The 18,792-nt window shown below is 39.6% G+C and overlaps 1 protein-coding gene across 3 annotated transcripts; it reads left to right on the forward strand.

The window, feature by feature from the left end:
- Nucleotides 1–1,748: 1,748 nt before the first annotated feature.
- Nucleotides 1,749–18,589, forward strand: LOC133632461 (gastrula zinc finger protein XlCGF57.1-like). Of its 3 annotated transcripts, XM_062024879.1 has the most exons (3): nucleotides 1,749–2,063; nucleotides 11,836–12,141; nucleotides 15,077–18,589. In XM_062024879.1, exons 1-3 carry the CDS (start codon nucleotides 1,943–1,945, stop codon nucleotides 16,555–16,557), a joined length of 1,908 nt encoding a protein of 635 aa, XP_061880863.1. In that variant the 5' UTR covers nucleotides 1,749–1,942; the 3' UTR covers nucleotides 16,558–18,589. The 3 variants fall into 3 exon arrangements, with proteins under 3 accessions (XP_061880863.1, XP_061880865.1, XP_061880864.1); XM_062024881.1 differs by lacking the exon at nucleotides 15,077–18,589 and having other exon boundaries at nucleotides 11,836–12,276; XM_062024880.1 differs by lacking the exons at nucleotides 1,749–2,063; nucleotides 11,836–12,141 and adding an exon at nucleotides 12,558–13,722.
- Nucleotides 18,590–18,792: the final 203 nt, after the last annotated feature.

The following is an 18,792-nucleotide window of genomic DNA, read 5'->3' on the forward strand; positions in this document are numbered from 1 at the left end:
AATAAAAAGCAAAAGAAACAAGAAATGAAAATAAACATTTAATGTAAACATATCCGAAAAGGAGTGAGAAGAAGTAAAAACTTATGTACTCCCACCCCTCTTATTACTTACTGTATGTTTAATAATAATAATAATAATAGTATATAAAAATGTTTTGTCATATAAACACATATACATATATAAGCATGTACACACACATACATACATACACACATATATATATATATATATATATATATATATATATATATATATATATATATATATATATATATATATATATATATATATATATATATATATATATATATATATATATATATACACATACATATACATACATGTACATCCACAACACACATTTAACAAGTAACTATGAATGTGACACAACAGCGTGTATACATAGTATACATATACATACATTCAATAAATTGTCTCTTTCCGTTTGGCTTTTAGACCGCTTCTTGATGCTGGTATTACCGCATTGTAAGGGTGGTCTCCTAAAGCTTTAGTAAAACTTGATGATATTCCTATTCTGTCTTGATGGTCCTTCTTACGCAACACATATGTCATCTGAAAGAACTTGGAATTGACCAGTGACTTTTATTTTCCTGAGAGGAAGACTGCGGGAGGTTCACAAACCACATTAAACCCAAATTCCGATCTAACAAAGGTCTAAACTCATTCTCCTTCTATGCCACATCAATATGGAATGCACTCCCAACAGGTGTAAAAGAAAGTGCATCTCTATCCTCCTTCAAAACCGCACCAAAACAACACCTCCAGGCAACTTCAACCCTTGACTAACACCCTCCCCCTTCCACATCCCACCTCCCCGGATTGTAAATAACCAAATGTAAATCAAATATATTTCTAATGTACATACTTGTTCTTATGCTATCTGAACTCACTATGTTCTCTGCTCGCTGTACATATCCTACCAAGTCAGACCTACACTGTTTCAATGCCCATTTCTCTGATGATGCAATTGTTGATGACTGATGTGCTGTTATCAACCAAACCCTCCACATCCCACCCCCCGGACTGTAAATAATGTAAATAATTCAATGTATATACTCTGATGATTAACTTGTGTGATGACTGTCTTATGCTGATAGTATATATTTGTACCATGAATTGATTAACGTGGACCCCGACTTAAACAAGTTGAAAAACGTATTCGGGTGTTACCATTTAGTGGTCAATTGTACGGAATATGTACTGAACTGTGCAATCTACTAATAAAAGTAAAAATCAATCAATCAATCAATGGTCAGACGCAACAGTGGCCAAATACTTTTGGCAATTCTGTGTATGTTTACCTATTTTCATGTATTGCTTCCTGTTAGTTATGTAATTTATTACCCAGTTCAAGGCTGATCCTCTATTGCCATACCGTTCTAATTTGTTGATTAAGATATTATGATTTATTATATCAAACGCTGTTGTTAGATCCGTAAATACTGCAGCTGTATATTACCACCTGTTGTATTTGTAATGTCCGCTGTTATTTTGGACTGTGGCACCCCCCGCGAAAGGACAAGCGGTAGAAAATGGATGGATGGATGGATAAAAGTAATTTTAATATTTTAAAGCGATCTTGTTGGTTATTTTGAGCTTATCGGTAGAGATACTTTGGTGAGCCGTTGTTTCAAAACAATAGGAAAATGGCTTTATTTTGAAGGAAAAAAACGGAAGATGCTGCATTCTGGCGCATGCGCAAAAGAATCACGCTGTGGCAAAGCGAAAAGACCAAGATGGCGGACTGAGCAACTGTGGCTCGTCGGAGAAGTTTTTAATTTACGACCTTACAGCCGTATAAAGTCACATAAATATATATATATATTCCTCAAGATTCGTCTTTTTAAAAGCCCACGAAACGGAAGTAGAGTTTGGAGTGATGGAGTGTTACCTGAAGTGAAGATTGGAGACGTGATAGAAGATGGACGACTACTGCTATGCTAAGATGGCGACGTCCGGTAAAAGAAAACATGAAAGAGAATCAGCGCCACCAACTTCCAGCAAATCACCAACGGAGATAAAGACGAAAACTACAGAACATTGTGAGTGAGTTGAAGTTTCGTCACCTGAAAGCTATTTCCAGCCCTGGAAAGAGCGTCGATGAGAAATTAGCCGACCTTGTTAAACAGTGTAAACAAAGATTGTTAGCTTGCTCTCACTATCTATTGTTAGTTAAATCTACTCTCTGGTACAAGCTTGTAGGAACTGGAAGTAACCTCAAGCTGCATTCAAGTGTATCAAATTTTACAATATAAGTCAATACTTTTGTCCACAAGGTTCAACAGTCAGAAAGTCATCGCCTCAGTAAATGATGCATTTATTAACCTGATACAGCCTAAACCAAAAATAAACAAAAGGTGAACGAAACTAAAACTGAACTGGCTACAAATCAATAGAATAGAATAGAAAGTACTTTATTGATCCCTGGGGGAAATTCAGCACCACAGTTCGCTCACAATAGACAATAAACATTTAGGTATTTTTACATTTGACTAATATAAATACAGTCTATTATACAGCATTAATTACATGTGAATAACATAAACACAGTCTATTATACAGCATTATTCACATGTGAATAATATAAATACAGTCTATTATACATTTAAGTACAGTCAAAAAGGAACATATGCATTATACAGTCTGATGGCTGTTGGTAAACAAAAACAGAATGCTGGACGACAGCAAAGACTTACTGTGGAGCAAAGACGGCGTCCACAATGTACATCCAAACATGACACCACAGTCAACAATGTCCTCACAAATAAGGATAAAAACAACTGAAATATTCTCGATTGCTAAAACATAGTAAATGGGGGAAATGTCGCTCAAAGGAAGACATGAAACTGCTACAGGAAAATACCAAAAAAAAGAGAAAAAGTCAGCAAAATAGGAACGCCAGACAAGAACCAAAACACTACACACAAGAAAACAGCAAAAAATGGCGTGATGTGACAGGTCGAGACAGTACACCTACTTTGAGACAAGAGCTATATTGATACATATTTGGTTATGCTTTAAAGTCATATCCAACAATTACGACTTTTTACTGTCAACTGAGTTTCGTTTTTTTTTTAACGATTTCTGCTGGTGGTGTGCCTCCAGATATTTTCAACGCAAAAAAAGTGCCTTGGCTCAAAAAAGGTTTAAAAACACTGACGTAGATCACCGTAATAAATCGTATAACACGCGAAAGCGCAGATTTCAACCATTGAAATACTTTCTATAGTTCAAGACTTACGGTCATTTAAAAACAGCACTGCTCATCGTAATGGCGGCTACAGTATGGATGTTAAAGGTCTAAAAAAAATTATGTAGAACGTCCGGCGGGCCGGATTAAAAATCCTAATGGGCCGTATCTGGCCCACGGGCCACAGGTCTGCTCTAGATCAAATCGACTTGGTGCTAAACCGAAGCCGAGTCAGAATGTTGGTTTCCATTAGGGCTGTGAATCTTTGGGTGTCCCACGATTTGATTCAATATCGATTCTTGCAGTCACGATTAGATTCAAAATCAATTTTTTTTTTTCAATTCAACACGATTATCAATTCAAAAACAATTTTTTCCCGATTAAAAAGGATTCTCTATTCATTCAATACATAGATTTCAGCAGGATCTACCCCAGTCTGCTGACATGCAAGCAGAGTAGTAGACTTTTGTAAAACGCTTTTATAATTGTAAAGGACAATGTTTTATCAACTGATTGCAATAATGTAAATTTCTTTTAACTATTAAATGAACCAAAAATATGACTTATTTTATCTTTGTGAAAATATTGGACACAGTGTGTTGTCAAGCTTATGAGAGAATAAGCCACTGTGACACTATTGTTCTTTTTTTTTTTTTTTTATAAATGTCTAATGATAATGTCAATGAGGGATTTTTAATCACTGCTATGTTGAAATTGTAACTAATATTGATACTGTTGTTGATAATATTCATTTTTGTTTCACTACTTTTGGTTTGTTCTGTGTCGTGTTTGTGTCTCCTCAATTGCTCTGTTTATTGCAGTTCTGAGTGTTACTGGGTCGGGTTTGGTTTTGGAATTGGATTGCATTGTTATGGTATTGCTGTGTATTGTTTTGTTGGATTGATTAATTTAAAAAAAAAAAAAAACTAAATAATAAAGAAATAAAAAATCGATTTCTTAAAAATGAGAATCGACAAAGCTTAACCTATTGTTACTATAACAATCTACAAGGTTAAGGTTGCTTCTCTTTCTTCCCCTCCATTTTTCTGCATTCTTTCGTATCTCAAGTTATCATTACGTATATGTATTGTTGCATTTGAACAATTGTATTGTTGATAATAAAGGTAAAGTATTGGTATTGTTTATTATCAATAGCACTATTTCTATTGGTATTCATATTGCTCCATTTTAGTGTAATAATGCTCATTGTCATTTCTGTATTTTTTTATTTTTTTTTATTTTCGCTAACTGCTTATTTGCTATTACTTTTACCATCATATTTGTACATGTCGTATTTGCTGATGTTGCTCTGTTGTTGTTGTTGTTGTTGTTGTGTTTGCTGTTGTTGTTTTTGTCTCTCTGTCTAATCCCCCTCTTGTCCCCACAATTCCCCCCTCTGTCTTCCTTTTTCTCTCTTTCTATCCCCTCCTGCTCCGGCCCGGCTGCACCAAATGATAATATAAATACATTTAATAAAGTCAAAATACAAGTAAGGCAACAAGAGAAGTATCCTACACTTCTCTTTTGTAAAGTAAATCTGAACAGCCGATATGGGCATCTACATCTGCTATATGATTTGCCCGAGAAGCTGGGCAGGACATTAAAAAGAAAGAAAAAAAAAAAAAAAAAAGAGAATCGATTCTGAATCGCACAACGTGAGAATCGCGATTCAAATTCGAATCGATTTTATCCCACACCCCTAGTTTCCATAGTAATGTATGTAACGTAATATCAGCAGGAATAAAGTTAACAGTTTTTTGCCACTTTCACAGCCGAATGTGACGGAATATCAGAAGTTAGCACAAAGCGTCAGACGGACGTACCAACTGGGCCAAGTGCCAAGGTCAAAGATACGCTTCTGCATGGCGCCATATCTAACATAAACAAAATGGTTACATGCCGCTTTCTAAGTGCCACCGTCTCAGACATCACAAAGCAGCTAACTGGGATCAAAGAGCTGATTGTGCGTGTGGGTGCCGTGGACGTCAGAAACCAACAGTCTGATATCCAAAAGAAAAACTTTGATAAACTATCTGAGGGTGTTGATAAAGGGGAAATGTCTCCATTTATCAGTAGACCTCTCCCAAACATGGGCAGGGGGATAAACACAATCACCAGACCGCTTCAGATGAATAAACACGTGGCTGTCCAAAGTCTGTGAGTCCAGAGGACTGCATTTTATTGACAAGTTCAATCTCTCCTGGCAAAGAGAGGATCTGTTTCAAGGGGAAAGGCCCACACCCGAACAGAGGTGGAGTGAGACTACTTGATGGCTAACCTTCTCCACGCTCTGAGGCATCAGAATAGGCCTGGACTGGATATTGTGCTGTCACCGAGGAGAGCGAAGGGGAGCGGGAAAAAAACAGGCAAAGGATTAAGCCACAGCAGCACCTTCAGTATCCCTAATACAAGATTCTGATGCTGCAACTCCTCCATCGCCATACCCTCCATCACGGCCCTCACCACAAACATGGATCCCACCTGCTGTGTCGACCTACACCCTCCAGAGATGCTTCACCGTCTTTCTACTCTCCACCGTCACTCATGAGCCTTCCTGACCATCTTGAAAGCTCGGTGAAATCAGAGACATGCCGCCATCAAGGATTCTGTCATCAGGAAAATATCGCGCCCTTCTTCCTCCTCAGCCTATTCAACGAACCAAAGATGGCCCGGGTTTGCCGTTTCCTGGATCAGTGTTTTTCAACCTTTTTTGAGCCATGGCACATTTTTTGCGTTAAAAATACCTGGAGGCACACCACCAGCAGAAATCTTTAAAAAAAACAAAACTCAGTTGACAGTAAAAAGTCGTTGTCGCAATTGTTGAATATGACTTTAAAGCATAACCAACTATGTATCAATATAGCTCTTGTCTCAAAGTAGGTGTACTGTCACATCACGCCGTATGAGTTTTTTGCTGTTTTCCTGTGTGTAGTGTTTTGGTTCTTGTATTGCGCTCCTATTTTGGTGGCTTTTTCTCTTTTTTATGGTATTTTCCTGTAGCAGTTTCATGTCTTCCTTTGAGGGATATTTCCCGCATCTACTTTGTTTTAGCAATCAAGAATATTTCAGTTGTTTTTATCCTTCTTTGTGGGGACATTGTTGACTGTCATGTCATGTTCGGATGTACATTGTGGACGCCGTCTTTGCTCCACAGTAAGTCTTTGCTCCACAGTAAGTCTTTGCTGTCATCCAGCATTCTGTTTTTGTTTAGTTTGTAGTCAGTTCAGTTTTAGTTTTGTTCTGCATAGCTTTTCCTAAGCTTCAATGCCTTTTCTTGGGGGCACTCACCTTTTGTTTATTTTTGGTTTAAGCATTAGATACCTTTTTACCTGCACGCTGCCTCCCGCTGTTTCCGACATCTACAAAGCAATTAGCCACCGGCTGCCACCTACTGATATGGATGAGTATTACACGGTTACTCTGCCGAGCTCTAGACAGCACCGACACTCAACAACAACACATCATTTGCAGACTATAATTACTGGTTTGCAAAAAATATTTTTAACCCAAATAGGTGAAATTAGATCATCTCCCACGGCACACCAGACTGTATCTCACGACATGGCACAGTGGTTGAAAAACACTGGTCTAGATTGCTAAGGGCGTCTTTGCTTTACATCACATCAACCAGAGGCCTAACTAGGAAGTGCTCTCTTCTAAAACAATAACTACTATTGTATCACATAGAGTTGTTAAAGTACAGTTAGATTATCTGATCAGAAAAATTCCTTTAAAGAACAGAATGTCCAGGACAACTCGAGCCAATCTCAAACACACAATACTCAATGTCAAATGTTTAAGTAACAAATCATTTTTATTTCATGATTTCATTTCCTTTCACGATCTCGATTTTATGTTTTTTAACTGAGTCACGGCTCCACATAAACACAGCAAAATGCAGTTCCGACTGAAACTAGCCCGCCTCACTTTAACTATTTGTTTGAGACACGACAAAACCAGAGGGGTGTTTGTGCCATATTCAGGGAAAATATCTGCACCCACAAATTGTCATTTAGGGTTTTTGCCATCATTTGAGTATATTTCATTCAAAATGGAGATACAACAATCATCCATACTTTACATAAATATCTACAAACCACCACAGAATTCTAATTCATTGATGATTTTATGGATTTACTTTCAGTTGTGTGCACTGACTTTGACGGTTTGATGATCACAGGGGACTTAAAGGCCTACTGAAATGATTTTTTTTTATTTAAACGGGGATAGCAGCTCCATTCTATGTGTCATACTTGATCATTTCGCGATATTGCCATATTTTTGCTGAAAGGATTTAGTAGAGAACAACGACAATAAAGATCGCAACTTTTGGTATCTGATAAAAAAAAGCCTTGCCCCTACCAGAAGTAGCGTGACGTAGTCAGTTGATAGCCTCCTCACATGTTCCTATTGTTTTCAATGCAGCTAGAGCGATTCGGACCGAGAAAGCGACGATTACCCCATTAATTTGAGCGAGGATGAAAGATTTGTGGATGAGGAACGTTAGAGTGAAGGACTAGAAGGCAGTGCAAGTCATATCTTTTTTCGCTCTGACCGTAACTTAGGTACAAGCTGGCTCATTGGATTCCAAACTCTCTCCTTTTTCTATTGTGGATCACGGATTTGTATTTCAAACCACTTTGGACACTATATCCTCTTAAAAATGAGAGTCGAGAACGCGAAATGGACATTCACAGTGACTTTTATCTCCACGACAATACATCGACGAAACACTTTAGCTACGGAGCTAACGTGATAGCATCGTGCTTAACTGCATATAGAAACAAAATAAATAAACCCCTGACTGGAAGGATAGACAGAAGATCAACAATACTATTAAACCATGGACATGTAACTACACGGTTAATGCTTTCCAGCCTGGTGAAGGTTAACAATGCTGTTGCTAACGACGCCATTGAAGCTAACTTAGCAACCGGACCTCACAGAGCTATGCTAAAAACATTAGCTATCCACCTACGCCAGCCAGCCCTCATCTGCTCATCAACACCCGTGCTCACCTGCGTTCCAGCGATCGACGGTTCGACGAAGGACTTCATCCGATCACAGATGCGGTCGGCGAGACGAAGGAAGTTAAGGTGAGTTCGGCTGCTAGCGCGTCTGCTATCCATCTCTGTCCTCCTGGCTGTGTTGCTGTAGTCCGCCGCTAATACACCGATCCCACCTACAACTTTCTTCTTTGCAGTCTCCATTGTTCATTAAACAAATTACAAAAGATTCACCAAGATGTCCAGAATACTGTGGAATTTTGAAATGAAAACCAAGCTTTTTTGTATTGTATTTAATGGGGTACCAATACTTCCATCAACCGTTTACGTCACGCGCATACGTCATCATACCTAGACGTTTTCAACCGGAAGTGTGGTGGGAAATTTAAAATTGCACTTTAGAAGTTTACCCGGCCGTATTGCAATGTTAAGATTTCATCATTGATATATAAACTATCAGACTGCGTGGTCGGTAGTAGTGGCTTTCAGTAGGCCTTTAAATGTGCATGTGGATGTAGCTAAAGAAGTCAGTACTGTCCTTGAAATGTTTGGTCTTACTCAGCATGTGAACGAGCCCACCCACCGCAGACGCCACACTCTTGATTTGATCAGTACTAAGGGTTTTGGTAGTCCAAACGCTAATGTTATCAGTACTGCTTTATCAGGTCTTTCCTGTGTTTTCTTCGACTTGTCTGTTAGACCCAAACCAGCAGTTCTGCGGTTGTCAGGGTAGGACTCATGAATGATAGCATACGGACAAAGTTTGTGGAAATTATTAGGTTTGAAAACACCCCGTATGCCAAACCTGGGCAAAATATGGCCCGCGGACCACATACGGCCCATTAAGATGTTCAATCCGGCCTGCCGGACGTTCTACTTAATTTTTTTAGACCTTTAACATCAAAACTGCAGCCGCCATTATGATGTGCAGTGCTGTTTTTAAATGGCCGTAAGTCTTGAACTATAGAAAGTATTTCAATTAGAGATGTCCGATAATGGCTTTTTTGCCAATATCCGATATTCCGATATTGTCCAACTCTTAACAGCGTCAAATCCCGTCCTTCAACAGTCGCTATTTCTTCGGAATCAAAAAATGTATTCATATATTACTTACAGCCTGTTATGTGCGAACTATTGCTTGGTTTTAATTGACGACACGTCCGGTTCAAGTCCTGCTCATTAAATATGCGTGGTGGTCAAGCCAGCATTTGTTCTAGATGGGTACACTGCAAAAAGTCAGTGTTCAAAAACAAGAAAAAAAAATACAAAAATGAGGGGTATTTTATTAGAACTAAGCTAAATTATCTGCCAATAGAACAAGAAAATTTGGCTTGTCAAGACTTTCCAAAACAAGTAAAATTAGCTAACCTCAATTAACCCAAAAATACTTTAAAATAAGTATATTCTCACTAATAACAAGTGTACTACTATATGAGTAGGAATTTTCTATTGTTTCATTGAAAATAAAACAGCAAAGTCCATTTGGTTGTCATCTGTTTTAATTATAAAACACAATTGTGTCAAAGTCATGATTTTTTTTTAGATGCTTGAAATAAGAAATTATTACTTTAAAAAAGTAGTTTTGTAGTTTTATACTTGTGAGTGTTGATGACACAGCTTTGCAACAGTTGATATTCTAGTTTCAAGCATGTTTTACTCAATATAGGCCATCAAATCTCAGCAACAAGCTGTAATATCTTACTGAGATCATTTAGGACCAAAACCCTTAAAACAAGTAAAACACTCTAACATAAAATCTGCTTAGTGAGAAGAATTATCTTATCAGACAGAAAATAAGCAAATATCACCCTTATTTGAGATATTTCATCTTACTTAGATTTCAGTTTTTGCAGTGTACTAGGCGCCATTTAGACTTTCTCAAAGAAAAACGCTCTATACTTGCGTTGTTTCCGGCTGTACGAACCGTAACAAATCGCAAAAAGGATCAAAGTTTCTTCTGGGTTCCTTGAGAGGTAATCAAGAAGGGCGGGAGAGTGCAAGATTTTACAAAACGACGAAAAGAAAAGTAGCACACACTCCAACCCATGGCAGTATAGCCGAAGAACGCACAAGTTTGCAGTGATCACTTCGTTAAAGGTTCGTTTGATATACTTTTAACATTTAGTGTATGTCATTTAAGTATTATATTGATATTTTTTGTAGTAACATACTTTTGCTACAAATGTTTCGAGAAGCACCAACTCTGCGAGTCTGAATAAAAGAGAGCAAATGTGAGTGAAACCTAAAAGAGTTAACATTTTACCAAAGGCAGCAATCATAAAAAATAAAGCTTTCATCACATACACAATGTTGACATCTATAGTTACACTACCGTTCAAAAGTTTGGGGTCACCCAAACAATTTTGTGGAATAGCCTTCATTTCTAAGAACAAGAATAGACTGTCAAGTTTCAGATGAAAGTTGTCTTTTTCTGGCCATTTTGAGCGTTTAATTGACCCCACAAATGTGATGCTCCAGAAACTCAATCTCCTCAAAGGAGGTCAGTTTTGTAGCTTCTGTAACGAGCTAAACTGTTTTCAGATGTGTGAACATGATTGCACAAGGGTTTTCTCATCATCAATTAGCCTTCTGAGCCAATGAGCAAACACATTGTACCATTAGAACACTGGAATGATAGTTGCTGGAAATGGGCCTCTATACACCTATGTAGATATTGCACCAAAAACCAGACATTTGCAGCTAGAATAGTCATTTACCACATTAGCAATGTATAGAGTGTATTTCTTTCAAGTTAAGACTAGTTTAAAGTTATCTTCATTGAAAAGTACAGTGCTTTTCCTTCAAAAATAAGGACATTTCAATGTGACCCCAAACTTTTGAACGGTAGTGTATATTTTGATATAGATGGAGAAAAGCACACTACTCGTAAACGGCGCGTGTAACAACAACAACAACAAACATGGCCGTAGACGCGAAATTAAATCATGAAATGCAACCTTACCCAAGAAAAAAGATGCATATTTATCTGGGAGAGTCTTGATACCAATGTCCTGGACCCAGCCACACACAAAGAAGTTGTAGACCTCCATGCTTTTCCAAGTTTTCATCTGTGTAGAATGTCTGGAACTTAATTATTCGATAAGTCTGATGACGCGACTGACGAATAATTGTTGATATCATTGGACAAATCATTTTTTGATCAAGTATATGGATCTATTCCATTGCATAGTTAGATTTTTTTGCTCATATCTTCTTTTTGCAGAATAATCTGGGCCCCTTTGTGTAGTTTGCGCGCTGCTTGCTGTGCAACAGCCATCTTGGCTTGGTTGACCACCACTGGTTTTCACTTCCGGAAAAAAATCACGTCACGGAATACAAGCAATTGACTAAAAAAGTTTGGTCGCAGAAAAAATACTTTGCTCACCGAAACCGGATATTCTGATGACGTTTCCACTTCCACGATTGACGTAGATCGTCCAAAGATGACGAAAGCGGGGCCTAAGCTAAGCCATGTAAACATTGATCCATCATTCTGGCAAGGGACTAAATGAATGGCCATGCAACACTACACACACATACAGTACATAGAAGAAAGTGGGTTCAAGGAGAAACATCTCGTGGATCATGTCTGAGTTAAATTGTGTTTGTGTCCTGCAGACGTCCAGCAGCTGATTGGTCATCCAGAAGAACGTTCCACTCAGTCAGGAGGGAGCTCCACTTTGAATCATGAGATTCCACAACCACCCTGCATTAAAAAGGAAGAGGAGGAACTCTGCATCACTCAGGAGGGAGAGTGTCTTCTAGGACGAGAGGAAGCTGATTACACCAAGTTGCCACTGACTATTGTCTCTGTGAAGATTGAGGAAGATGAAGAGAAACCCCAAGTAGACAACCTCTTACTGTCAGATAGTGAGACTGAAGACGAGGTTGGAGTGACTTTGAGCAGCGATACAGACTGTGAAGGTGATATGAGGACTCACACTGACAACAAACACTCTGAACGCTCTAAAAAGAAGAGCCGTAAAACAGGTTTGAGCTGCTCGGTTTGTGCTAAAAATGGCCTCTCATCCGAGTAGTTTTCATCAGTTCATGCTCATAGACTACAAACTTGACTCTAGTTAGTCAAGTTTGACCGTCTTCTCGGCCTCCACCAGAGCCTGAGTAGACCCCCCGCGGGGCCGATCCAAGGACCTCACTAAACCATCCAATCGGTAGTAGCGACGGGGGGTGTGTACAAAGGGCAGGGACTTAATCAGTGCGGGCTGATGACTCTCGCTTACTGGGAATTCCTCGTTGATAGGAAACAATTGCAATCCCCAATCCCAATCACGAGTGGAGTTCATGGGATTACCCACGCCTGTCGGCGCAGGGTAGACACACGTTGAGCTACTCCAGGGGTCGGCAACCCAAAATGTTGAAAGAGCCATATTGGACCAAAAATACAAAAACAAATCTGTCTGGAGCCGCAAGAAATTAAAAGCCATATTACATGTGTCATGAGATATAAATTGAATTAAGAGGACTTAAAGGAAACTAAATGAGCTCAAATATAGCTACAAATGAGGCATAATGATGTTTGAGTCACACATTAAGAGTGTTACTAAAACGGCCTTCTTTCATCTCCGTAATATCGCTAAAATTCGTTCCATCTTGTCCACTAGCGACGCTGAGATCATTATTCATGCGTTCGTTACGTCTCGTCTCGATTACTGTAACGTATTATTTTCGGGCCTCCCTATGTCTAGCATTAAAAGATTACAGTTGGTACAAAATGCGGCTGCAAGGCTTTTGACAAAAACAAGAAAGTTTGATCATATTACGCCTATACTGGCTCACTTGCACTGGCTTCCTGTGCACTTAAGATGCGACTTTAAGGTTTTACTACTTACGTATAAAATATTACACGGTTTAGCTCCAGCCTATCTCGCCGATTGTATTGTACCATATGTCCCGACAAGAAATCTGCGTTCAAAGAACTCCGGCTTATTAGTGATTCCCAGAGCCAAAAAAAAGTCTGCGGGCTATAGAGCGTTTTCTATTCGGGCTCCAGTACTCTGGAATGCCCTCCCGGTAACAGTTAGAGATGCTACCTCAGTAGAAGCATTTAAGTCCCATCTTAAAACTCATTTGTATAATCTAGCCTTTAAATAGACCCCCCCTTTTTTAGACCAGTTGATCTGCCGTTTCTTTTCTTCTCTCCTCTTCTCCCCTGTCCCTTGCGAGGGGGAGTTGCATAGGTCCGGTGGCCATGGATGAAGTGCTGGCTGTCCAGAGCCGGGACCCCGGGTGGACCACTAGCCTGTGCATCGGTTGGGGACATCTCTGCGCTGCTGACCCGTCTCCGCTCGGGATGGTTTCCTGTTGGCCCCGCTGTGGACTGGACTCCCGCTGATGTGTTGGATCCACTGTGGACTGGACTTTCACAATGTTATGTCAGACCCACTCGACATCCGTTGCTTTCGGTCTCCCCTAGAGGGGGGGGGTTACCCACATATGCGGTCCTCTCCAAGGTTTCTCATAGTCATTCACCGACGTCCCACTGGGGTGAGTTTTTCCTTGCCCGTATGTGGGCTCTGTACCGAGGATGTCGTTGTGGCTTGTACAGCCCTTTGAGACACTTGTGATTTAGGGCTATATAAATAAACATTGATTGATTGATGAATGATGCAATATGTACATATAGCTAGCCTAAATAGCATGTTAGCATCGATTAGCTTGCAATCATGCAGTGACCAAATATGTCTGATTAGCACTCCACACAAGTCAATAACATCAACAAAACTCACCTTTGTGCATTCACGCACAACATTAAAAGTGTGGTGGACAAAATAAGACAGAAAAAGAAGTGGCATAAAACACGTCCTAGAAAGTCGGAGAAAGTTACACATGTAAACAAACTATACGGTGAGTTCAAGGACCGCCAAAATTAGTAGGACAAAACGGCGCTCGCCAAATACTCGAATCAGTGAAGCATGTTTAATATAAGCAGTGTGATTTATAACAATTAGGGAGGTTTGTGTCATGTTTGTCCTCCTACAGAAACCATACTAAAACAAAAAAAATAGATTTTTCCCCCTCATCTTTTTCCATTCTTCATACATTTTTGAAAAATCTCCAGAGAGCCACTAGGGCGGCGCTAAAGAGCCGCATGCGGCTCTAGAGCCGCGAGTTGCCGACCCCCGAGCTACTCAGTGTGGCGCGCGTGCAGCCCCGGACATCTAAAGGGCATCACAGACCTGTTATTGCTCAATCTCGCGTGGCTGAACGCCACTTGTCCCTCTAAGAAGTTCGGACGCCGACCGCACCGGGCCGCGTAACTAGTTATCATGCCAGAGTCTCGTTCGTTATCGGAATTAACCAGACAAATCGCTCCACCAACTAAGAACGGCCATGCACCACCATCCACAGAATCGAGAAAGAGCCATCAATCTGTCAATCCTTTCCATGTCCGGGCCAGGTAAGGTTCCCCGTGTTCAGTCAAATTAAGCCACAGGCTCCACTCCTGGTGGTGCCCTTCCGTCAATTCCTAAACTTGGTGCTAAGCTCCTAACTATTTATCCCAACATGAGGAGCGTATGCTAATGTTCTTTTGTGAATGTGTCCATCAAGAAATGTTATCCGTAGATTGAATCGTTCATACACCGTATCAAACCTTATTGAAGCATTCATGCTCGAAATGGAATCAAGTCAAATCGTTCTGTTTTTATAAATAAATCATTTATGAATCGTATCGTAAACCATGTATCGAGATGCGAATCGAAATGTCAGTCACAAAGAAGATTTACATCCCTAGACCGGACACAGAATGGCACACACACAGGAGAAAGTGTGTAGCGAAATCGGGGAGAAACGCATCATGGATCATGTCTGAGATAAAGTGTCTGTTTGTGTCTTGCAGATGTCCATCAGCTGATTGGTCATCCACAGCCACCCCACATTAAAAAGGAAGAGGAGGAACTCTGGATCACTCAGGAGGGAGAGTGTCTTCTAGGACCGCAGGAGGCTGATCTCACCAAGTTGCCACTGACTGTTGTCTCTGTGAAGACTGAAGATGATGAAGAGAAACCACAAGTAGACAACCTCTTAGCTCCACTATCAGATAGTGAGGCTGAAGACGAGGTTGAAGAACATCTGAGCAGCGATGAAGGTGATACGAGGACTCACACTGATAAACACTCTGCATGCTCCAAAATGAAGAGTGATAAAAAATGTCTGAGCTGCTCGGTTTGTGCTAAAAGCTTTAATAGAAAAAGCAATTTGACTCAACACATGGTAACACACAGAGGAGAAAAAACATACAATTGTTCTGTTTGTAGTAAAAGTTTTTCTCGAAAGGGCAATTTGACTCAACACATGAAAACGCACGCGGAAAAACATTTTTGTTGCTCTGTTTGTGATAAAAGGTTTTTCTTCAGACAAAATTTGACTCGACACATAATGAGACACAAAGTAGGAAAACCATTTAAATGTTCAGTAGGTGGTAAAAACTTTCCTAAAAAGTGTGATTCCACTCAACACACGAGCACCGACACAAGAGAAAAAACATTTAATTGCTCCGATTGTGGTAAAATCTTTCCCCAAAAAAGCAATTTGACCGATCACATGAGAACACACACAGGAGAAAAACCCTTTAGTTGTCCGGTTTGCGGTAACAGCTTTTCTCAAAAGAGCCATTTGACTCAACACATAAGAACGCACACAGGAGAAAAACCATTTAATTGTTCAGTTTGTCATGAAAGCTTTTCTCAAAAGAGCAGCTTGGATGATCACATGAGAACACACTCAGGTGAAAAACCATTCATTTGTTCATTTTGTAGTAAAGGATTTTTTTCCAGACAAGGTTTGACCCAACACATAATGAAGCACACAGGAGAAGAACCATTGAACTGTTCAGTATGTGGTAAAAGCTTTCCTAAAGAGAGCAGTATGGCTGAACACATGAGAACGCACACAGGAGAAAGACCATTTAATTGTTCAGTTTGTGCTAAAAACTTTTCTCACAAGAGCAGTTTGAGTCAACACATGAGAACACACACAGAAGAAAAACTTTTTAATTGTTCCGTCTGTGGTAAAAACTTTTCTTTTAAGAGCAATTTGATTCAACACATGAGAACACACACGGGCGAAAAACCATTTAATTGTTCGGTCTGTAGTAAAATATTTTCTCAAAAGAGCTGTTTGACTGAACACATGAGAACACACACTGGAGAAAAAACATTTAAATGCTCCGTTTGTGGTAAAAGCTTTCCCCACAAAACCAATCTGATTCAACACACGAGAACACACACAGGAGAAAAACCATTTATTTGTTCAGTTTGCGGTAAAAGCTTTTCTCAAAAGAACAATATGGTTCAACACATGAGATCACACACAGGATAAGAAAACATTTAATTGTTCAGTCCATCAATATTCGTTGATTATAAATCTTGTATTATTTTTATTGTAATAGTATATTTAAAATGTTAAAAAATTACTTGCGGGCCGCACTTTGGACACCACTACTCTCAAGCAATAAGTACAGGGACTCTGACAAACCCTGGTTTAACGACAAGTGCAATAATGTCAGATCACAGGAAGCCAAGAGCATTTATGGGGGCAGAAGGATCACTTAAAGGCCTACTGAAATGAAATGTTTTTATTTAAACGGGGATAGCAGATCCATTCTATGTGTCATACTTGATCATTTTGCGATATTGCCATATTTTTGCTGAAAGGATTTAGTAGAGAACAACGACGATAAAGATCGCAACTTTTGGTATCTGATTAAAAAAAAGCCTTTCCCCTACCGGAAGTAGCGTGACGTAGTCAATTGAAAGGCTCCTCACATTTTCCTATTGTTTTCAACGCAGCTAGAGCGATTCGGACCGAGAAAGCGACGATTACCCCATTAATTTGAGCGAGGGTGAAAGATTCGTGGATGAGGAACGTTCGAGTGAAGTACTAGAATGCAGTGCAAGACATATCTTTTTCGCTCTGACCGTAACTTAGGTACAAGCTGGCTCATTGGATTCCACACTCTCTCATTTTTCTATTGTGGATCACGGATTTGTACTTCAAACCACCTCGGATACTATATCCTCTTGAAAATGAGAGTCGAGAACGCGAAATGGACATTCACAGTGACTTTTATCTCCGCGACAATACATCGACGAAAAACTTTAGCTACGGAGCTAACGGGATAGCATCGTGCTTAACTGCATATAGAAACAAAATAAATAAATCCCTGACTGGAAGGATAGACAGAAGATCAACAATACTATCAAACCATGGACATGTAAATACACGGTTAATGCTTTCCAGCCTGGCGAAGCTTAACAATGCTGTTGCTAACGACGCCATTGAAGCTAACTTAGCAACCGGACATCACAGAGCTATGCTAAAAACATTAGCTATCCACCTACGGCAGCCAGCCCTCATGTGCTCATCAACACCCGTGCTCACCTGCGTTCCAGCGATCGACGGTGCGACGAAGGACTTCACCCTATCATCGATGCGGTCGGCGCGACGGAGGAAGTTAAGGTGAGGTCGGCGGCTAGCGCGTCTGCTATCCATCTCTGTCCTCCTGGTTGTGTTGCTGTAGTCCGCCGCTAATACACCGATCCCACCTACAACTTTCTTCTTTAGAGTCTCCATTTTTCATTAAACAAATTGCAAAAGATTCACCAACACAGATGTCCAGAATACTGTGGAATTTTGAAACGAAAACAGAGCTTTTTGTATTGTATTCAATGGGGTACCAATACTTCCGCATCAACTGATTCCGTCACACGCATACGTCATCATATCTAGACGTTTTCAACCGGAAGTTTCGCGGGAAATTTAAAATCGCACTTTATAAGTTAACCCGGCCGTATTGGCATGTGTTGCAATGTTAAGATTTCATCATTGATATATTAACTATCAGACTGCGTGGTCGGTAGTAGTGGCTTTCAGTAGGCCTTTAAAGGATGTGTCCCCTCCCCAAGAGTCAAATTGAATCGTGGGTTTTTTACATTTTCGTTTGTTTGAACAGTGGTTTCCATTTGCGATAGACTTTCTTAGGAACTCTGAAACTGTTACCGAAATCCCTTTTCAAACTTTTTCCACAGGCGAGAACAGCACTTGTGACATTTTCAGTCTGCTTTAATTGGAATCCTTGCTAAAAAAAAAAGAAAAAGAAAGAAACTACTCCTGTTTGCACACAATATGCTGGCCTACACTAAATATTTACTTTTGATTTTCCTTAAAAACAGATGTAAAATTAACAAAAAGAGGGGCCATATTTGTATTATTTTAGTGTTTAAATATATTTATTTTCTTCCATTTCATGGGAAATTTATAGAAGGTTATTTTAATTTTTATGAACGCATTGTTACTTTTTTAAGAGACGGTGTTGTTTGTTTTGTGTTTGATGTTTTGTATCAATTTGTTATCAAAATAAAGATGATGTTATAAAAGTGTTCATAGGTCTAAAACTGTTTTTCAACCATTTTTGAGGCAAGGCACATTTTTTTCATTAAAAAATCCGGAGGCACACCACCAGCAAAAAACGTTCAACAATGATACTCCACCAGGTCGTCGTGCCTTATTTTGAGTTTGTTGGTGTTTTCCTGTGTAGTGCTTTAGTTCTTCTCT

The sequence above is a fragment of the Entelurus aequoreus genome, linkage group LG17, assembly GCF_033978785.1.
Source record: "Entelurus aequoreus isolate RoL-2023_Sb linkage group LG17, RoL_Eaeq_v1.1, whole genome shotgun sequence".
NCBI lineage: Eukaryota > Metazoa > Chordata > Actinopteri > Syngnathiformes > Syngnathidae > Entelurus > Entelurus aequoreus.

Coding starts and splice junctions, on each gene's coding strand:
- LOC133632461 (XM_062024879.1), top strand. CDS start 1,943: ATGGACGACTACTGCTATGCTAAGATGGCGACGTCCGGTAAAAGAAAA. Junction 2,064..11,835: donor GACGAAAACTACAGAACATT/GTGAGTGAGTTG, acceptor TGTGTCCTGCAG/ACGTCCAGCAGCTGATTGGT. Junction 12,142..15,076: donor CAGCGATACAGACTGTGAAG/GTGATATGAGGA, acceptor TGTGTCTTGCAG/ATGTCCATCAGCTGATTGGT.